The sequence below is a fragment of the Plutella xylostella genome, chromosome 7, assembly GCF_932276165.1.
Source record: "Plutella xylostella chromosome 7, ilPluXylo3.1, whole genome shotgun sequence".
Lineage (NCBI taxonomy): Eukaryota > Metazoa > Arthropoda > Insecta > Lepidoptera > Plutellidae > Plutella > Plutella xylostella.
In genome coordinates, this window is record NC_063987.1 from 4,868,905 (window position 1) to 4,885,591 (window position 16,687).

Consider the following 16,687-nt stretch of genomic DNA (forward strand, 5'->3'; position numbering starts at 1 on the left):
AGATAAATATCAATTGAGATTTTTTACATCGATGAAATCTTCTTCAGCTCATGGTTATCGAGATCATCAACGGATATCTGTCTATTGGTTGCTAAAATTAGTTTTTTTTCAAGAGAAAGGTATTCTGTAAGTACCTAGTTAGTAATAGTGTACTATCGGGTAACCGGCATAAGCCCCGCCATAAAGATAAAAAATATATTTTAAATACGAGTTAAGGGTTTGCTAAATCGAGTGTTAGGTTATTGTTACAACCAACATTTTAATTGCTATGTTTAACAATCCTACATTGTAAAGTCGGAAGCTATCATAAGCGCCTACAGCAAATCACATAAATAAATTAAAATCCTACTTATATTAAAAATGCGAAAGTTTGTGTGTATTATTTACGTCAAAACGGCTGAACCAATTTTGACGAAATTTGGTATGGAGTTAGCTGACATCCTGGATTAACTGGGAAAAATTATAGAGAATAATATAGCAGAATTATTTATTTATTTGCTAGAAAAATAAATATGTACAAAAACGTCGATTAACATTGTTACATAGTGACTAGGTGCTTGCCAACGTTGTTTTTAGTGGTGGTAGACGGGGGCGGCGGCGTAGGCCACAGGGGTTGCGTGGACCACGGGAGCGGCGTGGTGGACCAGAGGAGCGGAGTATGCCACGGGGGTAGCGACCTTAGCGACGACTGGGGCAGCGTGGTGGACGACTGGGGCCGCGTGGTAGGCCACTGGGGTAGCGACCTTAGCGACGACGGGGGCGGCGTGCACCAGGGGGGCGGAGTAGGCGACGGGGGCGGCGATCTTGGCGACCTTGACCGCCGCGGGCTCCTTGTGCACGACCGCGTTGAATCCGTTGTGGTCGTCGGCGGTGTACTCGACAGTGCGCTTGGTGCCGTCGGGGTCGACGACCGAGTAGGAGCCGCGCACGACGTCTCCGTCGCGGGACTCGTGCTGGCTCTTGGAGTCTCCGGTGAGACCGTCCTGCACGTCGTACGCGAAGCTGTACTGCGGGTGAGCGTCGTACTCCTCGACTGCTACCTTGGCAACGGGGGCGGCCACGGCGTACTTGGCCACGGGGGCGGCGTAGGCTACTGGGGCCGGCGCGGCGTGCACGAGCGGTGCCGCCGCGTATGCGACCGGCGCGTGCGCGGTGTAGGCGGCCGGGACCACGCCCGCCTGCGCCGCCGCCACCAGGCACAACGCTGCTACCAGCTGGAAATCAAACAAATAATCAGTGAGACAAAACTTAGGTAGAGTTACATAACTAATTGCTTTACATCCGGTAATACGCAAGCTTTTGCACAAACCCTGTTTTAATAAGTATTTTTTGCAGTTGGCTTTTTATAAATATCTTTTTTACGACTGCACTTTCAATTAACCTACCTTGAAAGCCATTTCGAAGGGATGAATGTGACTTCACGAGAGGAGAGCTCAAGTAGAATGTGCCGCAACATTTTTGATCTCCGCTTTTATATGTCTCGAATGCGCCCGCGGCGACGGCATTGTACGACGGTGCGTCGGGATGGTGAATTGTTAACCGGACATGCGAGGTGGTTTCAATAGCGGCTTCATTATGTGGTGGCAGCAGCTTTTTGATCTGGTTGTGTTATATGGAGCAGTGTAAAGAGCAGTTGCATTTTGGCTGAGAACAGCTTTCTTTCATGGGCGGAGTTGCGACCTTCAGCGGTAATAAAACTATTAGCTGGCCGTAACCAACTGTTGCATCATTTGTTTGATGTCTCTCTTTGTGTTTTTTGCTATATTGTTATGTATCATAGTCAATATGTGATATAATCAGAACGGTAGTTATTTCATTCAATCGCGTATTTAAAATCTAGTAAGTAGTTAATTAACGACTCAGTAATTAACTTTTCAACAAGTTTTTAAAATAGAAGAAGAAAGTTAAAAGTTTATTCATCAGTAGGGTGGTCTGTGGGTCATGAAAAAGCCTGAAAATCCATGGAAAATCCTGGCTGAAATGTTTTTTTGTCCAGTGCCAACTGCCAAAATAATCACTTTGACACACTTTGACAACAATAAAATCACAATAAAATCTAAACAAAGCGTGAACAAAGTAAAACCACCAACGCGAACGTGAATTTTCCTTCCTAATAACTCGGAACATTCAGAAACTTACCTCAACCTCCCATAATGAGCATATTCCGTTGCCTCCATAACAGCACCCGCTGGCTCTCCACCACCCGAGGGTCCCTGGCGCGGCAGTTCCACGACCCCCTGGACCACGTCACCGGGATAGAGAAGCGGGAGCTGCTGGCGCATCTGGCCGGAGACTGCGACCCGTTCCGCATACTCATGGTGCCTAGAGGTTAGATAATAGGACTCCTATCCACGATCAAGTCATCATCATCATTATCATCATGACCCATCACGTCCCCACTGCTGGGGCACGGGTCTAGTTCCAATGAAAGAAGGGTGTTGGCCTAGTCCACCTCCCACCACGCTGGCCTATAAAGTACGACGATCAAGTAATACCTGGTAAAACTGAGTGTAAGCTTGAAGGCAGGCTAGATCATGGGTGGACATTAACTGAATTTATCTTAAGAAGAATTAGCGGAGAAGGAATTAATTCACTTAATTTAATGAATTTGAATATCAATTGAAAAATAGTTTAGTGTTTAATTGATCATTGACTGATTACCCTACAATACAGGATTTCCTAGTGTAGGGAACAGAGGCGAAAAGGATACAGACCACATACAAAGCATATTTAATATTTAGATTTTATATCCTAATAACTACTGTACCTTTGTTAACGAAAATGAAATAAATTATGATTATGATTATCTATAATATAGGTACAGATCTGTTTTACAACCCAGATTCTTGAATCGTAGGACTATCACTCCAAGTGTACAATGTACATAGGTTTAACTAAATAAGTACCTCTAACGTGTGTATATTGTAGAGTTAACTTGTATTGTACGTCATTCACAGTTAAATTATATAATTATTAATTATAGTCGCCTTCATTGCCATTGCCAGCTAACAATTTGTAGAATTCGAAATTGAATCTTCACGGTCAAAGATTCAATAAAAAATTCGTACATTTATTTGTTGGGTTAGGTACTAAACACCGCTATATCTAGGTATTGATACCATGGATAAGACTTTAAAATGAATTCCAAAAAAACATCTACTTATGTACAATAATTAAACATACATATTTGAAACAGCATTTTACTACGAGATAAAAATTGTAATAAATTCATGTGTTATTTTTACATTCAATGATGCTAATGCTGTGCTCTAAGTAATAAGCACATTGTTAATATCATTGTAGGTTTTATGTAAAGCCTAAATTATATTCCATTTAAGTACTATTAGGATCTGGTAAAATCTTAATTACGAGTATAAAATAAGAACAAGTAGGTCAAAATCAATTTGACCTACTGAAATGGACGCGCTTGAAACTCATGCAGACGCGTATGGAATAATGTCGAGCGCCCTGTGACATTCACTTACTGTATTCTGCAAGCATAGTGCCGAGAGGTGCAAGGGTCAGGGGGGTCACTCTATATAACGAAAAATGAAGTGCCACGACTTATCTAGTTGTATTAAATGTGGTTATTCGTTCTTTGTCAGTATAGAGTAACGCTGCTGTCGTAGCCGAGACCAAATATTTATCTTTGGACAAATTTAATATCTACCCCGCCCATGGAGGTATCGAACTTCTCGATTGTATAAGGTTACAATGTATGAGGAAGGCCGAGGACAGAGAGTTGTAGCGCTGCTGGAAAGGCAACAAGGCAAACAAACAAAGGCCCTATGAAGCCCCAATTCAATTTCCCCAAAAATGATCTCTCTGATTCTTGCTTCATGAATAGGCAGTTGGAATTCTGAGAGCAACTTTTAAACAATGAAACTTTTAATTCTTACTTATTCCAGGTCCAGGCACCTACAGCCGCCCCAACCTGATGCCGTCGGCGTTCAGCAAGCGGCTGGTGGGCTGCGTCTGCAACGAGCACCAGATGCACGTGGAGTGGATGTGGCTGTACCAGGGCGAGCCCCGGCGCTGCGGCTGCGGCCACTGGTTCGAACTGTGTCCCACTGCGCCGCTGTAGGGGTGTGATTCTGCGTATATGTACAGGATGTTGTAAAAAAGGTACCTATACTAAGCCGATCCCTATGTGTATTTTTTCGTGAATTTTATCATTCTGGATTAATTTTCGGGCTTAGTTGTGTCCATGCTGCACAGTGCACACGTAGGTTTCGGGTTAGTATACCCTTTTTGCAACACCCTACATAGGCACTTTGTACTTAATTATGTTATAATAAAGGTTGATTTGTTATGAAAGCGTTTAATTGACAGTGTAGAAATGAGCCGAAGAGCTATTTTTGGAACAGAGAGAAATTTGTAAAAAAAAAATACGGTCAGCAGAAAAAAATGTAGGTATTTATATGTATACGATGAATAAAAGCATTTGAGTTTGAGGGTGCCAACTTGATCAAACCGCGACGACGGTCAATTTACGATCGATGATCTTTTTACTGAAACCTGGGTAGCAACCATGTGTTAGGAATGATAGCTTTTCCTGTGAAGGGTTTTCTATGGGAAATTGAAGGATAAATTTATTTCGGATTTAGTTCAGCAACTGGATTCCTGAAATGAAAACTGCTTTACCACCTGAAAATAATGATAGATTAATGAAGGAATGTTTCGACTTCATTCATGAGTTCCTATTGACAAAATATATGTAAGTATATGAAATGTTGGCAATTTTATGTAAACATACTTAATTTTACTTACATACAATTTTGGATTATTTACCAGTAAACTGTTAAGTAACTTTTCATAGTACCATTAGTGGCTTTTATAAGATACTTATTTATATTACGGTCCTCACATGACTTGTCCCCAAAGCGTTACCATTTTAAGAAGAGAAGCTAATATTATTTGAGCGGATTATCTTTGAAAAGGCCAATCCACTCGCTTACTGACCCACTTCGGAGCTTAGTAAGGCTCTCAGCACACCTAGATGAAAATAGTTGCGATTGATAGGTATTTATTTACATTTATAAATACCTACACGTTTCTACAGTAGCCATACGGCTCACGGTTTTCAAACGCGTAATTACATAAACTCTGGATTCAAAGTATGAAGTTATCGATGTTTAGAAACATAAACTTTGAATCGGCATGAATTTTCATTATGTGAGCTTTTCAAGTGATTTTTCAAAGAGATATAAATATGTATTTCAGGGTATTCTTTATAAAAACTACAACATTTTTGTTTCGGCTTTCACTTACTTTTACTTTACTTTGGTAGTGGAACATTACATCTCGTACGATGTGCTCCTAGACAATGTTGATGATACTTACTTTGTGGCTGCGCATATCGGACTAGAGTCCTTAGAGAATTCAACTAATTGGAATAAAGCTGCGCCCCATAGTAGAGGTACAACCTGATAAAGGCCTAGTGAAAAATCTTAGTCGCAATCGCTAGTCGCATTGGTTTTAGTGGCATCGGTCTTGCCTCCGTCATGAACGCGGCCTAATGCTCGTTAACCTTGAACCAGCGCCGCACCGGAACCAGCTCTCGTTGCATAAAATACAATTAACTTGGGCTCATTATATTTTTATTATTATTACAATATTATTTCCAATATTATGTCGTCAACTCGTTATGGTTATAGATATTAGTGCAGGGTAATACCTACTGGTAGTGTCTGATAATACGAAGGCTTTGTTGTATGATTATTTGCTTATTCTTAATTTATTATAATTAATCTCCATTGAGGTAATCTGGAAGAAATTCTATATTTTTGTGTGCTGACAACATGTAACCGATACTTAAGTCATCTAATTTAAAAACTACAGGTATTATTTAAATCTTCGTGTAAACACAAATCTCCTCTTCTCGAGAATAGTTACAATCGCTGTCATTCTCGAAATGTCGATAAAAAAAACTCGAGGAAGTACCTTTTAAGTCCAGCTTTGAATGCTCTCATAGGTCGACGACCTACATAGCTTAGGGCCACCGTTATATAGGCTGCACCTAGGCTGTTTAGTTGAATTCAATTGATAATGAGACAATACTATAAAAACTTAGGTTACTTAGTAGATATTGACAAAAATAATTTGAAAGGCAACTGAAGCTTCTCTACTCTTTAATAAACAAAGGTATTTTGAGATAAGTACTTATTTTTACTTAAGAATATAAAATTATCGTAAATTGTTATTTGTGTAAATTGTTTTTAAGTCAATAAAGTAGTATTCTATTCTATTCTATTCTATTCTATCGTAAATCTAAAGGAATCACAGCGGCAATACATTAAAACTTACAGTATATAAATTAGGACTTTAGTTATAAGTGGGTCATTGATGATTGTATTCTGCTGATGGCTGAAAGAACTGCCCCGGTTCTAATGTGTCTTTCAACAACGTCTTCCTCTCTTGTGTTGGATAGAAATAAACAGTGATTTGTCCTTCTTCTTCATACGACTTCGGTGTAGTTGCGTAAGGGATAGATGCACTTTGAGGAGCTACTGGCTCTGGCTGTAACTCTCTAAATGAGGTCGGAGCTGGAACATAGGTATACAACCTCTGTGGAGGTCTCGGACTATATTCAACCTGCGCGGCGTATGGTGAAGCTACTGGGACATAAGAATTATCTGTCACCACATTATGATTAAAGTTTTTTGTGTGTATTTGGGCGGGAACGGTGTGCACTACAGCTTGGAAGCCATTTTTAGAGTCAGCTGTGTAGTCGACAGTGCGCTTGGTTCCATCAGGGTCTAGCACGGAGTAAGATCCAGTGACCACATCACCGGTCCGGCTCTCGTGTTGGCTCTTGCTGTCTCCCGTGCTAGGGTCCTCGATGTCGTAAGAGTACTTGTACTGGATACCCTGGTTCGGGGGGTCATTGACCACGACACTGAGGATGCTGGGCAGGACGCTCCCGAATATTAGAAGCTGGAAAAGTAAGAAGTCAACATGATTATACCTACTAAGATTGAACTGTACAAATTCAGGACAACAAAAAATACCTAATTAATTAATTTTAAAGGATTAAAAAATACAAGAAGGTTGTTTGAACAAACTAAAATAAACTAGATTGTTATAGAGTAAAAGTTCATTAGGTTTCGTAATTGATTAAAATAGTATGTATATTTACCCCAATCATCTCTGGTGGTGGCACAATGGTAGTGGTAAATGCACCAGGGCTTGTCGTCTCAAACTATTTATACTTCAGACCGCACATTGCATTCACTGCAGGTTCAATCGGGCCAACTTCGCCGATTTACCTTCTACTCGGGACTTTAAGCACCATTTGTTTGTTTTCTTCAAGTTTAACAAAGATCTTGTCACCAAGTGCTGGGAATTGTCCTGTAGTGAACAATTAAAATTGAGCACTAAGACAGAGGGTAATATTCTTAAATTCAATGCCAAAGTATTTTAATTTTAATTTTCAAGTATTTTTTTAGATAATTGGGCAGGTATGACTTAATACAGTTTACAGTTTTATATGAATAAATAGTAGGTCATTACCTATGTGGTGATACATTTTTTATAAGACATAAACATTGCTATTTGCATAGTTCAGGACGTGACTCATCCCACGACTCTGTGCTGTAAGATCCATTCATTTGATAACATTAACATTCATGTACAGTCAGATTCAAATGCACTACGTCCTACACTGTTACGGAGTTGTATATGCTATCAAACCAAATACATTTATATAGAAAATTTAGAAAAAGTTTTGAAACAAAGCTTAGATACCTACATACGTAAACATTCTAAAAACCTATTAACCGGAATTTTGAAATTAATGATTTTATAACTACTTACTTACCTACCTACTAAACTTATACTACTTTTAAAACATCGTACATCATTATTAGTTTCACATTGGAGTGTCATCATGATTCAATTCAATTTCCCTATTACCTTAGTTCAAGTCTTACGCAAGATTATTACCTAACCGAGATTTAGGACCTGGGAAATACAACTTAAAGGGCCCACGGCAAGAAACTGTAAGTGTTAACTTATTATAGACCTCATTTTTATTTAGTTAATACCTACTTGCGTATATTAAAAACAAATATACTTCTTCTTCTTTTAAAAAATACTGTTTATGAGTGAAATATTTGTATTTTATTGGTTACGATGATTGAAATATATCCTGAAAATATGAAGTTCCTTTGTAACTATATCAAATATATCAATAACATATTATATAAATATCATGGCATAAGGTATTAAAAAAATACTAATATATTTATGCCCAAATTCGCATAATAAAAAGTGAGAACACATTTTTCATACAAAAGAATTCAACGCGCGCAAAGCGCTACCATGCGTCAAAAATCTTTTCCTAACGGTGTCATGATTTCCTAGATTCTAGATATTCAAATAACTTTTCCGTAACCTAATATCAAAAAAAGGTAAAATTTTGGCAGTGAAATCGGTGAAGTAAAATTTTTGTTCTCATTTACATTACTAAGTAGAGACTCTTAGAAATATTGAGAAAGAAAACAACACATTTTGGATTCCACTTACATTATTTATTACCTTAGCTTTAACAGTGCCATTCTTAATAATATAACTATACAACAAGCATATTAATTTAATGACTAAATAAATAAATAACGACTCAGTATCAGGCACCATGCAACAAGCGGTAAATTTTCAACAGGCTGCTCTGAGCATGTCACATACTCACATAATGCTAGAACCAGCCGTAGCATTATCAAATATGGCGAGTTAATTCTGAAGGTAAAATAACTAAAATAAAATTCAACACAATCAACGTAACCCAACTGATTAAAATCTGCCGATGACATAAATATATCAAAAATACAATAAAAACTTTGTTCAATGACACAACACACATTAAATAGACTATTTACACCTTCAAAATTAACCCCAACATCCTATACTAGAGCAGCGGTAACAAAGGTCCATTAAATTAACCTTCGACTGAAATGAGAGATGTTACACGCTATCTATCTTTAGCTAGCACGCATATCTGAAAATGAACGGGCATCATACGCCTTTTTTTACTTTATAAATAATTCTCCAACATCGAAAACGTTAATTTCCCATCACAGTCGAAGGTTCAATCATCATAAAGGTTAGTGTACATAGGCCGGGGCGGCGTGGACGGCCTTAACGACGTGTCCGGCGGGTTCCTTGTGGACCACGGCATTGAACCCGTTGTGCGGGTCCGCGGTGTACTCGACGATGCGGCGGGAACCGTCCGGCTCGACCAGTGAGTAGGACCCTTGGACGACGTCGCCTGAGCGGGACTCTTGCTGGCTCTTTGAGTCGCCTGGGGAGTGGGGAAGATTGTGTTTAGCTTGTATAAATCTATCTATCTTTGCCGAAGCCTCTTAAGGCTGAAGATGAGGCTATGTTAAGGTGCTTTAGTTGTTTTGAATAATATGAACTTTTTGATTTAAGATATAGTTTCAGAAAGGTTTGTGAAGTAGCGGTTGTGCATTTTGCTTGTACAAACAGAGTAGGCACTATCATCATCATCATCAGCCTGTATTCGTCCACTGCTGGATATGGAATTCCTGAGTTCTCACTCACGTATGGTATGAATAGAAGAATATGGAACAATAAAAACCTCGTTATAAGTGAGACTATCCATGAGAGTAAACTCTGAGCTAACGTGTCTTATATTTATAAAAGCTTCTATAAATTGTCTAGTCGATATACACTCTCAACTGCAACCCTCAAGTATAACAGAAATAACCACCACTCAGGCACTCACCAGTCAAAGCATCCTGGATGTCATAAGCGTAAGAGTACTGAGGGTTGGGGTCGTAGTCTTCAACTGGGGCGGCAACTTTAGCGACGGCCACGGCGGGGCGGGCGATGCCGACTGGGCCATGGTAGCCGAAGGGGGCGGCAACTCCCACATGCCCGGGGACCCCCAGACCGGGATACCCGTAGGGGGCGTAGGGGGCGCCAACGGGGACTAAGGCGAGCGCACCGCCAAGCAACGCCGCTACTGTCGTGAATGCTAGAACCTGGAAGAAAAGACGTAGATAAATTAGTTTATTGTATTCTAAAGGCAGGTGATGCCTTAAATGGGTACCTCCAGTAGGAATCAGGCAATGACCAGCTGTCACCTGACTTCGTTTGGGATATGTGAAACTGATATCCAAAGTCTAACCTATATCCAACAGGGTCTCCAACATGGTTTGTCTCACTTTTCAGCCTTCAGAGACTTCAGCAATCTGAGTAAATGGAAAGTTTCAGTTAATAAAAATGTGGTGCAAGCCTACCTGCATGTTGCGTGTGGACTCCGGGCTCGTGGAGGCTGTGCTGCAGGGTGCGCAGGCGCAGGCTTATATACGCGAGCCTCGCGCGAGCTTTATTGCACCGTAGCTGACAAGTGCATTATTTGTCTGTCGCATTTGTGGCCTATACTCAATCATTGGATGACTGCTATTGCTACTCTCATCTCACCTAGTATCTGTAAAATACAGCGTTTAACCTTTTTAAAATGTTCGTGCGTACCTGCTAATACAGTAACGTTTATTAAGTTTTATTCTATCTCTGGAAATTTTCCCTGTAACCATGTTGGTCATTAGCATAATACGTACCTATATGATCTGCGTGAATTTTGTAGAAACTGGAGCAGTGGTACACATCATGCAGACTTAGGTTAAAATACAAACCTACCTATACTCGTATAGAAAACTTGTAAGTTGCGTGACACCCTTTCGGGTTACCCTTAATCCTATTGCACCCCCTTCAAATAAAACATAGGAAATCAATACTAGTTGTTATAAGCCCTAGGTATCTACGTAGCTTACTTTACAAGGCAAGTATAGGCCATAACTGCTTTAGCACCGCCGACCTGCCGTTAGTTTTTGGGTCACAGCTGCGTTATCATAATCATTATCAAGCCACATGTGTGTGCGTATGTGATATATCAAACCTCCATGATAACAGGGGGTCACTCTATATGACGAAAAACTATGTTTGGATCGGTCTTGCGCGAGCCACGACTCTATCTCGTTGTATTAAATTGTCGATTTCACGACAACTCTTGTTCGTCCGTTTTTCGTTAGTGTAGAGTAATCCTCCAGGCCCAGCCTTTTTACTAGCTTACAAAGTTGCCGTGGAAGCCATTGCAGTTTGATACATTGTGTGATGTGAATACGGATTGTATTTGATGCTTAACTGCCTGAAAGTTAAATTAAAGCTTTAGGTGAAGGTTGAGTGTTTCTATGAAACTATACTTAGGTACAATTACCTACCCACTTGAGTAACATAAATAAAAATAAGTTCATATTGGTAGTTTTAGGTAACGTGGACGTACGGTTCTTAGTGGCAAAGGCCTATATTTAAAACTGAACGAAGCATTTGTATCGCCTTCTAAAGGGACTTCTTGTGGGACACCCTGTATAAAACTTTACTTACACAAATTTGGATCATATTCTATACCTACCTAACTATAGGTACTTAACGCGTTCTCAATATTTTAACAGAGGAAGAAGAATGGTGGTGCCGACGTGGGAATCGAACCTTAAAATAATGCAATGGTTCTGTGACAACAGTCAGAGCCTGATACATTCAAGGACTATGTATAGTCCTTGGATACATAAGACTGACTGGAAACGGGTTCATAAGAAAATATCTCGAAAATCTGACCTAAGAGGAAAAAAAGTACTTAACTAACTACCTACAATTAGTGTTAGATGCGGAGTGTGATGGTGAGGGTATTACTTGGAAGCTTTACTTAAATCACATGAGCCAGTTGAAGTTACATCCTCATCATCATCGTAAAGTGACATATTATGTACCATTCCAACCGCTCTGTCAACATTGAAGTCGCTGAAGAATAATAAAAAAAAAACAATTTTAACGCCATCTATTCAAAACTATGATACACTACTTTAATACACCCATACTTATATTAATAGTTAACCCCATCTATCGATACAAAACAAGAACAAATATAATATTGCCAGCCTTTGTTTTGTACTAAGTTTAATAATGAAAAATACTGCTTTGTTCATTTCAAAACAATTTTGTAAAATTTTTTAAAAGTGCTTAATTATAAACATAAAACTTAATTCATTAATAACGATAGCCTGAAATAAAATAAACTTCAGAAACTTGTGTTTTGTCATTGTATAAAAACTTCATTAATATGATATTCCTATGGTAACACCAAACATCTGTGTGTTTTGAAACGTCACTTTGTGATGTCGCTTGAAGTGAAATTGTAATCTCTCACAAACAAAAACTTGCTTTGCTATGTGTAGATAGATGAATTCAGTGTTTAAAATAAGCTAGTGAATACATAAAATGGCAGACTTTGATGCTATATACCCTGATGAGGAGAGTGAGGAGCACATAGAGGAGACTCATGTAACTTTAGTGCCAGATCCAATAGTTGTACGAGGGGCTGGTAATATGACTGTGTAAGTAGTTTAAAGTCTTGTCTGATTAATCAGTGCAGCTTGGTAAATAGCCAGGCGAATGTACAAGTTCGGGCGAATGTTCAAATAGTCGGGTCGATGACTGCGTCGTTCGTCGTCGGTGGTGAAGTCTTTGTCGTCTGTCGCCGAAGGTCCTTGTCTCGGCTACATCGCGGATCGGAGGCCAAATCACATTTCACCTCGTTTACTTATCATATTGAGTCAATAAAAACGCATTTACAGCTTATCATGGCTAATTCACGTTAAATTTACGATCTATTGAATATTTTATAGTATTTACCTATACATTTGTATGAAGACATGCTATCAATTCAATGCTTTATGTAGATTGTGTTCGCTTCAGCTGTTCTCATGTATATCGAGATAAAAATATCAGCAACACAGGCCTAAATACACCATACAGCAGTTAAATAACTTGTTGCATAAGTCAAAATGGAAACCAAACAAAGTGAATGTAATGTACAAGTTAGTTTGTGTGATTGGTATCAACACATATAACATTTAATAATACTTACATAATTATAGAGTATAGGTACCTCAAAAACTTCAATACCATAGCTACTCATTCAGCTTGCAATATTTGAACATGCTAACTTGTTTATTACTATGTACTGTATTAAATTAAATCATGAATCCACACTATAACAATTATAGACACTTAATTATAACAATCCAATTATGAGATCATCACATTAATTAGGTTCAATCTTACTTAATACTTTAACACATGCATTGTTAGGACATCTTAATGTTACACATTGTAGGTCAAGTTCAGAAATACACTATTAATACTGATAAGGTAAGAAACGTAGAACAAAATATTATTGTACTTTGTTTGAATCATCTCGCAGTTTTGAGTGTGATGCTCATGTACATCATATATCATATAGGTAGATAACATAAAATAAAACTATTAGTAATTGTGAAATAGAAAGACACAAGTATCTAATGATTATTTTAATACAAAGTGTATTAATTTTCATACCCTAACCACCCTGTATCTCTGTATTCCAGGTTTGGTCTAAGCAACCGCTTCACAGGCGAGTTCCCCTCCGGCCTGCAGTCCCGTGTGGCCCCGGAGGAGTACCAGGCCACAGTGGACCGCATCAACAGTGTGCTCAAGAAGACTCTGCCGGTCAATGTGAAGTGGCTATTCTGTGGCTGTGTCTGCTGCTGCTGCACCCTCGGCTGCTCGCTGTGGCCCGTCATCTGTCTTAGTAAACGAGTGAGTAGATCTTTCTTTTTAAATAAACTATTGGGACTATTGGGAGTGATTCTAAATATCTCTTGGCCGGTGAATTTTTGAAATGACAAAACAAATTTTTAAATCCACAAATGTGCCTTCAGGCTACACATACATTTTCTGTATGCAGATTTTGTGTGACCATGGCTTTTTAAATTGACTTGTCTTGATTGTAGGTAGATAGGCTAGGTATCAATTGATACCTAGGCAGATGATAAAATGATCTTAAGAACTGAACTTACAAAACCGATATGGTCATAAATTAATGTGTAACTTTTGTACGATTGATGATGCCTCTCTAGCTTTATGAAGACAATATTTCATACTCTGTCTCGTTGTGTTAAATTATAATAATATTAACTATTAATTTGTATGTGCTATAAATAAATTTATAATGCATATTAAAGTTGAGATAAGGTATTCAAATAACAAAGTCATGTGCTTATTGAGCAGCTGATACATAATTTATGGCACGGCCAGTATTAGCATGTTCTTATATGTTCTCAAACCAATATGGGACATGCCTTTGTACGTGAAGATAAATACACAAGTAGAATAAGTGTACCTTTTTCTTCATCTAATTAAATAAATAAGTAATCATTTCTGCCTACAACTTTCCTTTACCTACTAATTGACCAGTTAGTTCAGCTATTTTTTATACAAGGAATAGCTTGCCTGGGTTTGCTATGATAGTTGCATGTTATAGAACACTTAAAACTGTTATCGTCGTCTGTATGTTGACATTCTGCCTTATCAATGGCCCTTTACTTGTAGTTATGTAGGATTTGCGTAAATCAATCGTTATACAATCATATTTGTACTTCCTACAGTGGCTTTTACGTTTAATGCTCTGGTGCATAAATTTGCCCATGACCAATGCTAAACTGCATAAAATTCATAGGTAAGTTCTTGCTAATGGTTCTGTTTTATTTAATTTCGATATTGATTACTAAACAAAAACATATCACACAATATATTTAAATTGGCACTAAAAACATGCAGCCTTTCGACTAACCAGTCTTGATGCCATGATACCTTCTATTTAAACTTAAAATAGAAACACGAGGTACTATGCAGCTGATAAGTTTTCGAATCAGCTATGTTATGATTTTCTAATTGTACAAGGGGACAAATAAAGAAATGCTGAATAAGTCACTTGCGGACTTCCCTATCATGCACCACTTATGTTATAGGATCCTTATAATGTAGTTAACAGTTCTATCTAAACTACATCACTCTCGATATAATGGCAACATTAAATTCTTATAGTGCCCAAATATATACTTGATAATTCACTTGCGGCTCCTATCATGCACCCTAGTACTTATGTTATACCTTTTTCTTTAGCTAGCAGGTAGGTATAAACCTAAACTACATCACTGTAGCTATAGAACAGCAACATTTTTAAAAACTAAATTTAAAACTATTAACAGTAACTACATATCCCCTCTCCATTATCTTACAGACGCAACACTCCCTCAACAAGCTCCTGGAATGGGAGAACAGCCGCCTGTACAACAAGCTGGGCCTGCGCTGGAGGCTCACCAAGCAGCACTGCGACTCCTCCAGCATGATGGAGTATGTGCTGCTCATAGAGTTCATACCCAAGATACCCATCTACAGACCCGACTAGGCCGGGAAGGACTTGTAAATATAGCCAGTTGAGTTTGTGTGAAGGAAGTGTTTTCGGCGGCAGCATTGAGGGTTGGGGTCGATTTGATTGTAGTTTTGGTGGTTTTGTGCTTAGTCGTCGTTATGATGATTATGGAGGTTGTCTAATGTTTGAGATCAGACAGGCAGTTGTAATTTAATTGGATATTTAGAGAGGGTGAAGAATAACAACAGTACTACAATGAAAGTGAGTGTATTTAAGTTGCGGGCATGGATAGTTTTAATTTGGTTGTATGGAGGTGTGGTGTGCAATGGATCTGTCATTTTACCGAGCGTATTTTTATGGAGGGTTTTGTAAATAATTTTAAGATAATAATAATTGTTATTTTAAGACAAATTATATTTGAATAATATGCTTTTCATGTGTAGATGATACATATAAAATGTGATGTTACATTATTGTAGTGCTTACTTGGATGTGTTATCGCAGGGTGAAGTCCAATGTGTAGACGCCTATAGTGGTGTAATATCTAGCTTGGTAATAACGACCTTATTGATGCGGCATACATTATTTTACTTTTTAATACTTTGTTATAAGTATAAACGAAAGTAATCATCTTCGACGTTCTTTTAATTTAAATACCTAGGTAGGTACTCTTTTCTTTTTCAATTCAAATAAATTGTTTTCAGACTTTCATAGTTCATAAGTTAATCATACAAGCACAAAAAGTTTAATTTTGTAATATGTTACAGAAAATATGAATTGTATACTTCATATTATTCTTATATTTAATTTGAATTATCTGTATAGCCGCAACAATAAGGTGCATTTGCATGTATCCTCACATAAATAGCTAGTATGAGCGAAGCTGCCTGTTATATTAGTTCGTAAAATGTATTTTAAATTCTCTAGGATTCGCAGAATGATGTTAACTCGTCGACATTGTTAGCTGTGCAATAAGGGTCATAATGAAATAAATTGTACAGGTCATTGAATGTAAGCTAAGGAGGTTCTACTTTAGTTGAACCTTAAACATTGTTAAGATTATGAGTGAATCGAATTGTTTTATTTTGCATAAAACAGAAATTAAAAACAACAAAATTTTTACACGATTAAAATGTATAGGTACATAGGTATGTTTTGTCCTTTTTCAAAAGGAATAAAGATTTTAGGAAGTGCATATTTCCAACACGAGAGATACTGGTACATTAAGTTCCTTGAAGTACTTACACTACTTATTAATTCATGTACGTACCTAAACACATTATAAGACCACCAATCTCGCCTACCTTGACGGTAAATTAAAGCTGGTGATTGGTTAATTCTGTATAATCCACACAAACTTTATAAAAGCAAAAATGGTCCTACGTCTTCTTGGGAGGTTCTTTGTAAATAAAAACT

The 16,687-nt window shown here is 38.1% G+C and overlaps 5 protein-coding genes across 5 annotated transcripts; 2 read left to right on the plus strand and 3 right to left on the minus strand.

Moving 5' to 3' along the window:
* Positions 1-473: 473 nt before the first annotated feature.
* Positions 474-1,487, minus strand: LOC119690818 (larval cuticle protein A3A). Its single transcript, XM_038106659.2, has 2 exons — positions 1,386-1,487; positions 474-1,214 (listed from the first exon to the last, which is right to left on the minus strand). Exons 1-2 carry the CDS (start codon positions 1,395-1,397, stop codon positions 573-575), a joined length of 654 nt encoding a protein of 217 aa, XP_037962587.2. The 5' UTR covers positions 1,398-1,487; the 3' UTR covers positions 474-572.
* A 604-nt stretch (positions 1,488-2,091) lies between these two features.
* LOC105390563 (cytochrome c oxidase subunit 5B, mitochondrial) lies at positions 2,092-4,102 on the plus strand. Its single transcript, XM_011561885.3, has 2 exons — positions 2,092-2,328; positions 3,909-4,102. Exons 1-2 carry the CDS (start codon positions 2,154-2,156, stop codon positions 4,082-4,084), a joined length of 351 nt encoding a protein of 116 aa, XP_011560187.3. The 5' UTR covers positions 2,092-2,153; the 3' UTR covers positions 4,085-4,102.
* A 2,237-nt stretch (positions 4,103-6,339) lies between these two features.
* Positions 6,340-7,147, minus strand: LOC119690897 (cuticle protein-like). The gene is made up of 2 exons (XM_038107068.2): positions 7,139-7,147; positions 6,340-6,936 (listed from the first exon to the last, which is right to left on the minus strand). Exons 1-2 carry the CDS (start codon positions 7,145-7,147, stop codon positions 6,340-6,342), a joined length of 606 nt encoding a protein of 201 aa, XP_037962996.2.
* A 1,894-nt stretch (positions 7,148-9,041) lies between these two features.
* On the minus strand, positions 9,042-10,268 carry LOC105396792 (larval cuticle protein A2B-like). The gene is made up of 3 exons (XM_038106967.2): positions 10,263-10,268; positions 9,746-10,004; positions 9,042-9,298 (listed from the first exon to the last, which is right to left on the minus strand). The coding sequence occupies exons 1-3, from the start codon at positions 10,266-10,268 to the stop codon at positions 9,102-9,104; spliced, it is 462 nt and encodes a 153-aa protein (XP_037962895.1). The 3' UTR covers positions 9,042-9,101.
* A 1,896-nt stretch (positions 10,269-12,164) lies between these two features.
* LOC105390566 (cysteine-rich hydrophobic domain-containing protein 2) lies at positions 12,165-15,518 on the plus strand. Its single transcript, XM_011561888.3, has 3 exons — positions 12,165-12,413; positions 13,446-13,656; positions 15,140-15,518. Exons 1-3 carry the CDS (start codon positions 12,298-12,300, stop codon positions 15,305-15,307), a joined length of 495 nt encoding a protein of 164 aa, XP_011560190.1. The 5' UTR covers positions 12,165-12,297; the 3' UTR covers positions 15,308-15,518.
* Positions 15,519-16,687: the final 1,169 nt, after the last annotated feature.